This window comes from Neopsephotus bourkii, unplaced genomic scaffold (genome assembly GCF_033783945.1).
Source record: "Neopsephotus bourkii isolate Nb327-2 ecotype Australia unplaced genomic scaffold, CSIRO-AGI_Nbou_v1 NB_1792, whole genome shotgun sequence".
Lineage (NCBI taxonomy): Eukaryota > Metazoa > Chordata > Aves > Psittaciformes > Psittacidae > Neopsephotus > Neopsephotus bourkii.
Window position 1 is genome coordinate 9984608 of NW_026902266.1, and position 14783 is coordinate 9999390.

General features: G+C 35.6%; 1 protein-coding gene across 1 annotated transcript in view; it reads right to left on the reverse strand.

Annotated features, from left to right (window-relative positions):
- INSC (INSC spindle orientation adaptor protein) overlaps window positions 1-14783 on the reverse strand; it is a 92330-nt gene that overhangs the window by 54514 nt on the left and 23033 nt on the right. The window contains exons 2-5 of the mRNA XM_061380156.1: window positions 8002-8347; window positions 7424-7476; window positions 5695-5818; window positions 3157-3270 (exon numbers count right to left, since the gene is read on the reverse strand). Coding sequence (XP_061236140.1) covers window positions 3157-3270; window positions 5695-5818; window positions 7424-7476; window positions 8002-8347 — 637 coding nt within the window. The remainder of the gene's footprint in view (window positions 1-3156; window positions 3271-5694; window positions 5819-7423; window positions 7477-8001; window positions 8348-14783) is intronic.

The following is a 14783-nucleotide window of genomic DNA, read 5'->3' on the forward strand; positions in this document are numbered from 1 at the left end:
TAAAAGCTTCTCATAGGAAGTGATCTCCTACACATCCATATGCAGCTCAAATAGTCAAACATTCTCCAAAGAAGGGTGTGATAAGGAGGCACGATTATCATCATTATCTTCATTTTTGCCTCTTTTGGGAGGCTGTTATTGTAACATCCAGTTCAATATTAGACTCTAATTGTCATCTGTGAAATGTATTTCTTTATAAAGACTTTTTTTCTTTATCACTCTATGTCCCAGTGTTGACTTACTATAACTCTGGAACTGATTTTTACTGTCTCTTCTGGTTGTTACTGAGACAAGGGGTGGCACAAAATTATAAAATGGGATATTGAAATCTTTAGAAGTAGCTTTAAGTAGTGTTAAGTTTGGTAGCTTTGTAACAGTAGCAATGGAAAATTACTGAGGTGCAGGGTAAGAAAAATCAGTTTAGAACTAGTCTACATCAAGTCATGCTAATTTTCAACAACTGTTCAAATCTACTAAAAAAAATATGATTTCTGGGTTTTAGTATCTTCTTATGTTCTCAGAAAATGAAGGTAGGGCTTTAACATCCAAGACTAATTTATTATTATATTAATTAATATGAAATATTCTAGGATCAAAACCTAATAGATATAATGTAATAAAAAATACTTTTGTGCATAAATCCCTGCAATCTACCCGGGAACATGATACAGCAACTTAGCCACATTGTGTGATGCTTAATTATTTGTTGTAAGCCTTAACAGAGAAGTATATTAGCAGTATTTGATACCAAGGGTAGGAAACTGAACTGCAAACAAAAACCTAAGACTTTTCCCCAGTAGCTGCAACAAATGCTATACTTGGTTCTTTCCTCATATTCTCTTTTTGCTTTTAAAATTATTTAAACTGGTGGAGTTTTCATTAAGCTGCCACCAATGTAGTTGCTTGCAAACAAACACCACATATTTGGGTTCAAAACTCACAACTCCACATGGGTTATTCTATTAATTCAGAATTCACCCTTTTTATTAGTGTTATTATTTAGGCTTTCTCCATTTCTTATCTCACCATTGCTACTATTCATTTGTGTTAGAGAACTTAGTATTCATAGTTCTGACAGCTCATGAGAACAACTAGCTGGCTGCCAGGGTGAGTCAGCAACATGACTTTCACAGAAGAAAAAAAGGAGAAAAGAGAACGCCTCCAGGTGGAACAAAATTACAGATTACTCTTCAGCATAAGGGAAGCCTTATAAACCTTTTTAAATTTTGTTAAGATACTAGCAGGGAACAAGAAGGGAGGAGAGGGAATACTGAGCCCCTTACCAAAATGTTCCTACGATACTGTAGCTTTACAGTATTATCATGGTTCTTCTTCTGCATGTCTGAGATTTTCATGTGGTTTAGAGCTGTAATTTATAACATGCGGCAGGAAAAAAAGCTAACAGCAGTGATCCACAAGATCATGCATTGTCAAAGATATCATTGTAAGAACCTCAAGGTTATGTGAAGAGATTTGTTGAGTTTTGCATTTACTGTAAATGAATATTCTGCTTCTCTGTCTAGATTTTACCAAAGATAAAATAACAACTCTGAAGGGAACTTCTGTACCTGTGGGAGGTTTTGTGATCTTCGCAAAATTTGAACTTATTTTCATGCTCTTAATGAGTGGGGCAGTTCCAGACTTCTCCCCTTCCATTACCCTGTACTTTCACTGTCACAGCTGATTACCCTACTGACTGAATTCAAAATTCTGGTCTGTTAAAAGTCCTCAGCCACCTTGGTCACTGATGCAGGTAACTGGGGCAATAAAGAGGATAAAAGATGATGATGAGTTGGGACAAATGTATTTCACTGAGGAAACAGAGGACAGGTGGTGCAATCATCACTGTAATTTGGCAACCAAACACCACTTAAAGTTCTTTGCTTAAGGGGATGCATTTCACCACTTGTAAATCTGCCACACATCCAGGTTTTAGCAGTAAATTAATTTAGTGATTTATGGAAGATCATACCTCACTTCTGCTAAATGAAACTGTTACAGAAGTCACACAATGATAAAAAGCACAAAACCAATTTTCCTCAATTTGCTAGTTCTGCACTTCCTCAATACTCAACATTTTAACTGTTTTTGAATACCACTGAGTGGAGCTCAAATACCAATTTAGAAAAAATTAAGCCTCTCATGTTGTCACCAGGATCCACTACACATTTCTGAATCTACCTCATTCACAGCCTTCAAAACACAGTGATACCGTTTACAGTGCAAATATTCATCTAAAGGCAGATCAGAAATAAAATGAATTAAATGCAGCTTTTCAACCTCATCTCTGATCAGGACAAGGGACTGGCACCCTACTCCACAAGCAGAAATTCAGGCAAAGAGGCTTTCTTCTTTCTATATACGCTGCAGTGGTGATTATCCTGTCCTCGACCTCACCTAGCGCCCTGCCTTTCTCACTTTTTTAAGATCCAACTGTCCCCAAAGGTGCAAACACTGAAGGGATTGCCACTGTCATTGATCCTGGCATGAATTATTCATTTATACCAAAAGTCAGAATTAACTACTCCATAAACAAGAACACACACATTGCTGGAAGTAACTGTAATGAGGTCTCTCTGTAAAAGAACAATAATGCATACAAAGTATTTCTAAAAGTACATCTTTAATAATATCTCTAACCTTCTCCGTACACGCAGCTGAAGAGGACTTGCTCTTTCTCTGTGTAGTCAGCCATATGCATGGCCAATTGTAAAGTTTCTCTCCACTTACGTGGCTGGAATTTAAAAAGTACTGTCAGGAAGATAAAAAAAAATGCCCAAAGATGCTGGAAGGTGTGGTAATACCTCAGGTGGCACAAAGACAACCACAGTTAACTCAATGTCCAGAAGTATGTTGAAGTACACCATCCTTCTGCAGTTGCTTAAACAGGCATTGAGCTTCATTAAGTATTTAAGGAGTTGCAGCCCTTTTATTTTTTAATCTAATTGGATAATTATAGTAATAAATGTTGTAGCAGCAAAGAAAAAAAAAGTTTTTCAGAGTAAATTTTGTTCTTTTACCTGAATTATTTGTCTCCTGAAATACAGAATTTCATATTGGACTGTAAATTACAAAATGCACAACCACTACTATGTTAAGTAGAATAACTCACTTGCATTACTAGTTTACTTTTGATTAGTTCTTATATCCCCTTACCTTAGCTATGATACGGCACAGATGAGCACCTTCTTGGGTAAGGCTGAATAAACTACTAATCGCCGATGCAGTGATGTACATACTATCTGACAATTCTATTTGTCTCAGCAGGTTCTGTGTGACAGAAGATTAAATAAACATGATTTACTTTTAGTGAAAACAATTAGTGTTATATTTAAAGGTAAGATGTAGCAGAAAGTCTAGTTCATTTACACTGTATCATCTTGCTTCTCACCCAGAGAAAGGAAAAGGAAAAAAACCAGACCCTATGGTTAGGAGTCAGACTGATAACACTGTAATGCATTTTAGCATTGCATTTGAATAAATATAACCAAGAATAGTGATATTTAAAAATAAATATGAATAGAGTAAGAAAATAGGGGGGTAGGTTGAGAACATTTAATGAAGAGCTCTTCAGCTACTGAAGTAAATTATTACTGGGTATGTCCTAGGATTGAACTAAAATTCTTAGAAGGCAACAGATGCTCTTAGTGTAGAAGTGTATCACAAAGTGATACAAGAATTCCACCTTATTTATAAGGAATATTGTTATGTCTTTTCTAACACTACTTTCTAAGGCTCTGGGTTCATCACTATTCTCACTCTACATAGAAAATGCTATTGACAAATACAGGGAAATCCCTGAGAAATATAGTTTGTTTTTCCAATGTATGAAATAAGTTAAATATTTTTATATTTGTAAATATCTTGCTTTTCTATGTGTGCCATTGCAACTTCACAGAAAAGCACAGCTGTCAAGAATATGAAGCTTATTTGATTTTTCTGTTTCTGAGAGTACATACAATCATTAGAGGAAGAATTTATAATATTTACTAGGAGAAAGAAGGGTAACATTTTTATGTTTAATCCAATTTTGAAAGAAGTGCAAGGAAGTGTCCCATATGTTACACTGTTATTTATACAAAATTCAATTACCTTCCCCTTTAGAGGCTGTATTCTTCCAACTTTAGTGTTAGAAAAATGTTCCATAAAAGTCATAACTTATCAATTCACATGTTGGTATGAACCTTTCCTGAATAGAATCCTGACACACCAATTAATTAAAAAAGCCTCGAGTACAAAATTTAAGCTGAGAGTTCTGGCCTCTCATGCAGGCACCTAGTCTGTTCCAGAGCAGCAAACTACCCACAGATACATGCTTCTTAACATGTGGGCATGCAGTTTGACTGAATGGCTCAGAAAACTGTTCCTCAAAATATTTTCATTAATGACCTCTAATTTAAGTCTTCTGCCAGACAAATACACATGAGATGATGCAGAGTAATTTCAGGTGTACCAGTAGGTGCCAAAGTGCCCAAACAAAAATGTTAACAACGAAGAACTGCTTTTCAGATTAAAAAGCAAGCATTAAGCATCAAAACAACCACAACCTACTCACTGGTATGGAATATGCAAAATTATATACACACTTCAACTCATATGTAGCATTTCATGTAGTTCTCATAAATCCTAACCAAAAGCATCAATAAGTAGCTTGTTAGTTTGACTGTAATTCTGCAAGTGCATGCTGGAGGTTCTCACCTTTTAGAAATAACCTTTTAAAACTACAAGGACTGTTTTAAAGAACCACAACTTTTTGCTATCTTAATTCATCAAGGTATGTTAGAATTTAAACAGTACCATGCATTAATTTTAGTTTATTATCACAGTGAATATTATTTAACTATATCCTCTTCACTAAGACTCTCCTCTTTTTCTAGAGACAACATAAAATTTCAGCATAGCATCAGTTCTAAAATATGGAGAAATTGAGCATAGTTACTTTGGAGGGTTTATTTGAGCAAGATTAGAGGTTGCACAGGGATTTCTAATGAGATCTCAAGAAAGAAACCAGTGTAAGACTGTAGATTGGTCAAACTTGCAAGTTGCTACTATTTCAAGAATGGCCAAATGGACAGGATTTCATGCATTTGGAGATTAATTACTCAGCATACTTACATACTTAAATCACCACCAGAAACTATATATCATGAGTGCAGTGATGCAGCACTGTTTTCCAGAAGGTTACACACAAAACCTGTACACAACACTTAGGCTCTAGGAAGTAGCGATATAAGGCATGCACTAGTTAAAATGTGTGCTGTGAAAGTACACTTGCTATGTGTACATCTACTAAGAAGTTAGGCTTTTAATGAGAATCAGTAAGAGCAGGTTATATTTTTTTTCAAGGTTTCTATAAAAAAAGTAGTGTCTGTATGGAAAGAAGAGAAAGTGTGTCCAAAGGTCTTATTAACAAGACATTGTCCAGCAATTAGATGCCTTACATTGAAGACGACACATCAGGAAAAGTAATTAACAATAAACCACATGATTACTTTGTTTGGGATTTGAGGTTATTGGAGAACCTGAGAATACAAACACCTAAGTCTCTTTGCAAGCTATTTGTATTACTGTTAAGTTTGCTGAAAATTGAGAGCTATAATTTTGATCCTGGTCTTAATGGATGCTTTTCTCTCAAGATGTGACAATTTTTAAATACTTTTTAATTTTATTTTTTTTTTTTAACTAAAAGCTAACCTGTGCCTCCTGTGTTAACAGCAGCTCTATCAACTGGCCAAAATACTGAGCAACAGTAGTGAGCGTTTCATTAATACAAGACTTGATGGACTTCAGTATCTGTTCATCTTCAGTTTGTATGCACCTGAAAAGAAAGATAAAGGAAATGGATGAAAGCAAAAAAATGCAACAGACAATTATTGTTTTATCAAGCTGAGCTCTGTGTTAATAATCAGGATATAATGAGAATTCAAGTATTCATGAGGACACTGTCTTTGTGACATTCTACCAAACTTCAATCAAAGCTTTTTCTATGAATAGCAAGTATACTAAAGACAACAGTGGATATGAATTAATAGTTTTGGGATCACAATTTATTTCACAGACTGCAGGCCAAATTTTGCCACAGATGTTGTGTTTGTATACTGGTGTAATTCTGCTATTTTCCACCTGTGCTAATATTTACAGCCACTCTATGATACCTGCATTTCAGCTGAAGCTGTATATATCCATTCTTCATGATGAAAGAAGTGCTTTCAATAATTTTCATTTCTTTATTTCTTTGCCATAGTTTAACATAGCAGGATAAGGACCCAAAATGGATGTGTGTCCAGGTAAGTAAAGTCCATTTAAATATAAACAGAATACTCAAAAGTCAAATTTGTCCTTCTATGAGGAATGATTACATACAGCAGCTTTATAGTGTTAGTGTAACCAGTGATACTTGGTACTTGGCTGTAACCAAATGAGATAAAGATGGGAAACTTTATACAATTCAAATGAAGTAACTTGCGCTTCCTCACAGAAATGCATATATTTGAATTGTCAAAACATATTCCAACCAGGCAGGTCACTGTAAAGGAAGATACAGTTTTATCAGGTTCTCCACCTACACAGTAGATTAAATTTTAAGCTTTACCTGTCTTTCACCCATCTGTATGAACTTTTTGTCAAACAGACAAGGAGGGAGAGGTCTGATATGGGGCAAATAATAAAGATCAGAGCACTTATTAAATCAGTGTGTCTCACTGTAGTATATAAAAGTAACATCTGATCTGTGTGGGTTTGGCAAAAAGTAATGATCAAGAAATGTTCTTTCCTGATAATTAGATGGTATCTCTCCCCCTGATGATCTCCCAAGCAGAATGACTTGCACAGTGTTTAAAGTAAAAAAAAACTGAACTGTTCTGGAGGAAACAGGATAATTTATGTTAAGCAGAAGAAATATCATGAGAAGAATTATAAAGAGATTCTTATTTTCCAGTCTTGGCATTCTGGAGTGCACAGAGCTGAGTTAACCTACAACTCCAATTTAAAGGAATGTGCATGTATCTCAGTTTTATTTCCTAATACATGCATATGAGCATATGGGAACATACACTATGACAGTCTTGCAATAAAAGTTTTTACACCATCTGAAATCTTGGCTCAACAGAACTTCAAGGGAACTTTGTCACTGATATCATTAGAGCCAGACATTCTCTGATGTCTAAAAGCCCTGAAAAAATGCACTTGCACGCAGCTCTGTGTCTATGCCAGATTCTTTGTGCAACAGCACATCCCATCTTTCATTAGAATGCAGTTTAGATAAAAGTAACTCACTTCACCAACTAAAGGCTACCATTTAAAAAGCCTTTCACAGCTTCAGCAGTCTAGTTCAAACGTTTGAGAGTGTTAGTGGATTTGTACTCCTCATTAGAAATCCTACAACATAACAAAATTAATATTTGAACTAGAAAGTTTATATTACCTTTCTGTGAATGCTGTAAATTCTGAACACTTGTCTAATAAAAGTTTTTCAAACTGCAGAGAGAAAAAGACAAAGTGGTTTTAAAGCAATATCCATACACACGATTGCTTTTTAAATAAATAATGCTTGTTTATAATAGTCAGATGAAAACCCTCCAGGAACATATTTCATATATAGAAATCTTTTTTTTCTACTTTTCTGAATAAAACATACAGAGATAAAAGTGAAATTAACACAAGGAAAAAAAAAAGTATTTTCTACTTCTAAGTAAATGCAAAGAAACTCACAGATGGGGCTCTAATTACTTTAGTCCAGTAGTCCTCAAAACCAAAATTCTTTTCAACATTATTAACTTTCAGAATCAGGCCTATAGGATCCAAAATGAATTAAGAGTGTTTCCACTGCTAAAAGCAATTAGAAAGTCTTAAACAAGGGACCAATATTGGTATGTAAAATTTCTTGCAAACTAAAGTAAGTTTTACTTATTGTAAATAAATAAATAAATAAATAAATAAATAAATGAATGAATAAACGAAATAATACACAGGACAAACATGACATCAGGTAAGGCATCCTACCTGGTGCATTTCTTCTGAAGAATTCCTGGTAAATGCATTGTATTCATTTATCATTGAACGCACATGGCAGTTGACTCTCACTGTCATGCTGTGGACTCTTTGCCATCTATTTTTCTCCAGCTTTTGAGAAATCCTTGTCAGCTCTGTGCTTATGATCCAAGCTCTTTTTAATAGCAGCTGCAAGTTATCACATGTACTATACTGTGAGGAAAGCATAAGTTCATTTTGTTCATCCTTCTCAATGCTGATTGGCTTGGACTGGAGAATACACATGCATTCACAGTCTGTCATCAACTTCAAATCCTCCATCCATCTCTGAACAGAGTCCACCTGAATTAAGTGCATGCTAGAAGGCAGAGAAGAAGGCAGAGAAAGAGAAAGAACAAGGTAAAACAAAGTAACCTTAAAATAACTACCAGCAATACCATAAAGTTGCATCCTACCAGGTTGCAATTGATTGACAAATGACAGCTAATAGAGCAAACAATTTGCTTGTTGTAATGCAGCAACATACTTAGTTTTCTATGCCAAACACAAGGTTTGATTTTCTAATCACCCTTACACCACATATTCTGCTATAAAATCACTTGTGAAAATCCATAGAAATTAGAGATAAGTACACAGAAGTTTAGACTACACTTCTAGGGGAAATAGGAGTTTGATATGATGATGAGTGAGCGAACCTATAGGTGTGGTTGATAGTTATGTATGGGACTGTGCTGTCAGGGTTTTTTATGCTTTGCTATTATGCACAACAGAGAAAGTTTTACTTTGCAACATCTCTCCAGAGCCCTTACACCCACACTGACACAGCCAAACCAAGACAGTGAATGCTACAGTCAGCAGCAATATCTGTTTCTGCCTTATCATAATCCCTTAAACCTCAGCTGCATTTTACTTTCTGACCTAGTCCTTTACCTTCCCACCTATTTTTCACTGCTCTCTGCACAATTTGCCCATCTGACTTCCAAAACATACATTTTGCTCTGCAGCAAATATGATGTGAACCAGTGAGGCTGAAAACCCCCTTAATGAGTATATTCTGACACAGGGGCAATGGGTTTGCATTTTGTATCCTCCAGATAATAAAAAGTGGTACCCAAGAGCAGCTGTACTGAGCTCAACTTTGTGAGGAGCCCCAAGTTCCCCAGAGCCTTGAAGTAGAGTTGCCCAGATTTTTTTTCTTATAGTGAGGTACCCAGATCCTAATAAAAAAATCAACTGAATTCTCACCCCAACTATACACACATACAGAGCCAGGTTTTATTAAACATGACTAGTGTTATTAATGTTGTATCTAACAGTATATAAAGGTCAGGTATAGGATCCTAGGACAGACAGAGTTTACACAACTGCATTTATCCTTACCTACCTTGTCTTTGCAGACTAACTATAGATTCTACTTTAATTTAGCTCAGGGAATTTCCTAGTGGCAGCACCCTGATTCCTTTGACTCTGGACATCTGCTCCCTCCAAGGCCTGCCTGGCCCATTTCTGCCTCCTGCAGTCTCTCAGACCATCTGCATGAAATGTAGGCTCCCCATCTCGTATTTTGACCCTCTCCTACCACACCTACCTGTGAACCTCTGTTTCCCTTAGGCGAAGGGAGCTCCCCAGGGAAGGAGTGTCACCTCTGCCAAATGATCCCATTTGACCCCTGCTTCCAAACCAACCACAGAACAGGCACTATTGTCTCCAGAAATCATCCATCCTTTTGCTTGGTTGGGGTGGGTTTTTTTCAGATTTAACAGTAAGCCCAGATATTTTCAGTTTACATTTCCACTCCCAAATCTTCACAGGAGACCAGTTCCAATGGTAAATAAATGCATACAAAAAAAAAAAAACCCTCTAGCATCAACAGTAGACATAAGTATATAGGTAAACACGTGTATAAATCTAAGGGACATTTACATAGAACTAAGCGGAACAGACAAGTTATTGTTAAAAAGCCATCATGTATATCCAAATTCTTTACATTTTCCTTAACTTAATGCAAAAGCTTAAAGTATTATCAACTATTGTTGCTGAAATTAACCATGGTTGCAATGGTAATGACTGACTTTATCAATATCTGTCCCCCACTAGGCTCATTATATCCCCTCTCAATGCAACATCATTAATGGTAATAAAGCAAAGCAGGAGGCCAAGTGTTCAAAGTATCACTGCAAGTCTCCATGGCATAGTAGATGTTGATTTTTTAGGTCTAAAAAAGTTTCTGTGGAATTTATAAACACAAGCACGACTAGCAAATGTAATTATTTGCATACACACTTCCAAAAGGGCCACTTTACTCAGCAAGAATTTCAGATTTCTGATCTACAATTAATAAAATCTTTTTTTTCTGAGTTTTCACCAGATGAAAACTGTCTTAATTTCTAGCAAGTTTCCTTAATATGACATGAAATACTGCAAAACCTTAGTATTTCTTTCTCTAGTGGAAGGTGGATTGATAATATAAGGATTCCAAAGAATTAGAGTTGAAAGGTGAAAAAGAAATAAAATTAAGTGAAAGCAAGAGAAACTCGCCTTGTTTTCATCTGTTCCTCCTAATGGAAAGAAGTACAACTGTAGAATTTAGGCTGTTCTGACATTTAAACTTAGTATTCCTTGATGCACAACAATGGCAAATATAAGACAATTCACCTCTTTCAGAAAGAATAACCATAGAAAAGTCCCCCCACTCACTGTCATATCATCTGACACATTATTCTTTAAAATAGACATATATCATGTGAAATACATAAATGATTCATTTTTATACACATCTCCTTGTATTTAGGTAAAATCTTCCTAAGCATTCAACAGATGAGTTTGTAGATAAATTTTTTACAAATAAAGGAAAGAAAAATGTGTGATCATTCCTAATTAGCTATTAAGAATCATATTCCAGACAGCATTTATGGAGCTCCAAAAACAAGATGAAAATTTCCATTTTGTCTCCCATTACTGAAAAAAAATAAAACCATCTATGCTTACAAAATAAAAACAGCCATAATGGGTCAGATTAAAAAGAAAGTGTCTAGTCCATTATCCTGCTCCCAACACGGCCATTAAGAGATGCATAAGGAAAGATTACAAGAGGCATGGCAAGAGCTGAGCAACTTCCCCTTCCCATCTTCCGGCAATTAGTGGTTTAGGAACTTCCGAAGCCAGCAGTTGTGTCTGAGCAGGATGTTTTTCAATCCATGAAACAAAAGTAGCCATTAAACCGTTTTAGAACTCAGTTAAACTTTCATCCCTTACATCTAGTTGCAGTGCCTCATATTATTTTTTTGTATGAAAAAGTGTTTCTTATTGTTTGTGTTAAACTTGCTGCCTGGAGAGGTTAACACAAGCCTTTTATTTCTTGTATGCTAAGAGATATCTAAATGGTAGTTGCACATTCACCTTCTGTGTAATTCATTTTATTTTTTGTGTTCTCTTGGTTATCTTGTTTCCAAGGTAGAGAAACTCAGTCTATTTAATTTGTCACCAAACAGAAGTGATTCTACTCTTCCAGTCATCCACTTACTTTTCCCATCTGTTCAAAAAGTATTTTCCAGTCTTCCTATACCTTAACATGTTGTCCTGGGTTCAGCAGTAGCAGGCATTTTTCTCCTTCTCAGTAGCTGGTGCAGTGCTGTGTTTTTGACTTTCGGCCTGGGAACAGCACTGATAACACCCATGTTTTAGCTACTGCTCAAATGTTTAGTCTGACCAAGGACTTTCTGAGTCTCGTGCTCTTGCCAGGGAGGAGGGGAAGCCGGGAGGAAGCAGAGACAGGACACCTGGCTCAAACTAGCCAAAGAGGTATTCCATGCCACAGCACGTCATGCCCAGGATGTAACTGAGAGTTACCCAGAAGTTCTAGTTCACTGCTCGGTCGGGCTGGGTATTGGTAGGTGGTATTGTGTTCTCTTCCTCTGCTATTTCCCTTATCAATATTATGACTGCTGGTAACAGTATCAGTCTGTATTATAACTTAGTTACTGGACTGTTCTTATACTCGTGGGAGTTACATTCTTTAGATTCTCCTCCCCATCCCTCCAGGAGTGGGGGGGGAAGGAAGCTGGGGAGTGAGCGAGCAAGACTGCGTAGCTGGCAGAGTTTAAACCAGGACAGATGTGATGGCCAGAAATGCACACAATATCCAAAATTCAGGTAAATTACAGATTTCTACATTGGAATTACATTTTCTGCACGGTACCTGTTTTCCAACAATTTCCCAAATCAATTTTGTTTTGCTTAAGTGTTATACAGACCGCTGTTTCTTTTTTACCTTCCAAAAAGAATCTACCTATTTTTATTTCAGAATCTCTCATGAGTGATAATACATAATTTAAATTTCATTATTCTATATGTCAGATGAGAGAGATTTTTCTTCAGTTCCCTTTCCCTCCTCATATGCAGTACTTTACATTAATTACCATACAGTTTATTCCAGCATTTTACATTTCAGTGACTCAATATTATGAGGCTTTTTGTGTTTGCACATTATTTTAAATTAACCTGAACAGTTTTGCATTAGCAGAAAGTGTTGTTGTCCTGTTATTACAACTATTTTTCAGATCATTAAATACATTAATCAAGATTGGATTAAGTGTAAGGGATGTCACTGGTGTGATTTTTCCCAGTTCTGTTTAATTGAGCAACAGTAGCTGGCAAACTGGCAGATCCTGATGTATATAGCTGATAACTTCCCACCAGTTAGAATTTCTGAATTTAGTATGTCATGTCATATTGACAAAAAAACAATTTATCTATACACTATAAAAGGAGCATTTTGTGTAAAACAGTAATAAAAATAATTCAATGCAAAATAGAAATTCAAAAGAAAGTCTCCAGCATTTCTTCAAAGTCATGCTATTTTAATTGAGGTTGTAAAATATTTGATGAAGTTTTCAAGAACACTCAAATGAACTTGTGTAACTAGAAATTTGAATACACTGGATTCTAGTGCACTTGCCAAAAAACACAGTCTTTTAAAAACTGTGTTTTGACAACGTCATTTGGTGTCACTGGCTCAGACCAGTAGCACTTTAAAAGTATATTGCTTCAAAAGATGCTCAAACTTTGTTTCCTTGGGCAGCCATTTCTGCATACATCACACAGTGGGCAAATTTCATCCTGGAGACTTATCTCCCATTTTTTTACATAAGTAAAATTTACTTTAATCTGCAAGAAATCTTTACAGAGGCATATCGTATTCAGAGTTCATTACCAGCATTTCTCTTCATTTTTTGTATTTTCTATCATCTCATATGCAGTCTAATGAATGACAAGATCTTTAAGATAGACAAGATGGATTGACATCTAAAGGATTGTGCTCTCTCATGTTGGTGCTACATGAATACAAAAGTGAAGAATTAACAACTATATCATTTGTTTGACTTTCAGCCTGGAACTCTTTACATACACTTCTTTCTTTAAATTGCAAATGTTATAATGAAAAAGAGTTATGCCTCCATTTTAGCACTGAGTTTCACTAAGTGCAGAAGTTTCATCTTTTATAACATTGTGTTAAAGTCTGAGCTGATCAATTCATGTGAATAATTCCAGTGGTCATATTTATAAAGTGCAAAGACTTCTGCTCAATGAACTTATGTTTTCAAGGTTTCTTAGCCTTTTTATCCATTTTCACCTATTTTGACAGATTTATTGACAATAGTAATGGTAGTATTTAGTACAGCTTCCAGATAGGCCTACAGTGAAAGTCAATGCCGAATCTTACAACTGTGCTCAAATTTATTATTCTAATTACTGGTAGGTAATTAATTGGCAACAAACAACTTCTTGAATGGATTTAACCCTCTCCTTGAACATAAATAATATCTAATTTTTTTATGATTCATCTTTTGAAAATTACTCATAGGCACCCAATATACCCAGGGCCAGTTTCTATACCAATACAATGGACAGCAGAACTCAACTCTCTGTGGAAGGATTTAGTGAAGAACCATAGAGATGGCTCTTATTTATCTTCAAGTTGCTTTACAGAGTAACAATTGTTTAAGAACCTTGTAGCTCCATTATATTGTATTTGCCCTGAGTTTAGCAAAAATTTATAGAGTGAGCTAGAGTGCTAGCTTAGAAGATACAGAATAGATTTAAGATAGCTGGGAATCAGATTCATGATTTTTAAGCAAACACACTTGCTTTGTAGATAATTCCTAAGGTAATAGAGGTCTATGAATATCTGGTATTTGTAACTGATGCAGCAAGCAATGTGTTTCTTTTTCCCCTTGGTTTTACATTCTCCTTTTCCAGTAGAACACCAGCACTCCAGCTTCACTAGGACAAAAGCTGGGTTTAGCATGAATCATCTCAACCTTTAGAAAACACCAACAAAAAGCAAATTAATTCCTAGCTTTTTTAAAAAGTTAACAGGCTATATTAAAATGGTATTTTAATTTTTCTGATTTGAATGATTACTCGATCATTATACCTAAGTCTAGCAATTTCTCTTGAAACATTTCTCAAAATAGCTTAAGGAGAGGTGCACTCTGGTCAGCCGGATATTCTGAAGCTTACTGTGGAAGGCAGAACTCTATTAGTCAGCATTTATCATCTTTCTATGCTTTAACATTTCCATTTAATTTAGGAGTAGGTTTAAACCCCAAAGACATGCAGCAGAAGTAATAGAGGCATTACCACTATTTTCAGGAATCAAGCATGCCAATGGGCAGAATTAACTATTGGTAACAAAACCAGAAATACTCAAAGATGACAAGTAAAATACAAATGTATTACAATGGTGTTATTTTTTGCTGACTAGGGACGTTTCAATATTGCTACTTTTCTAG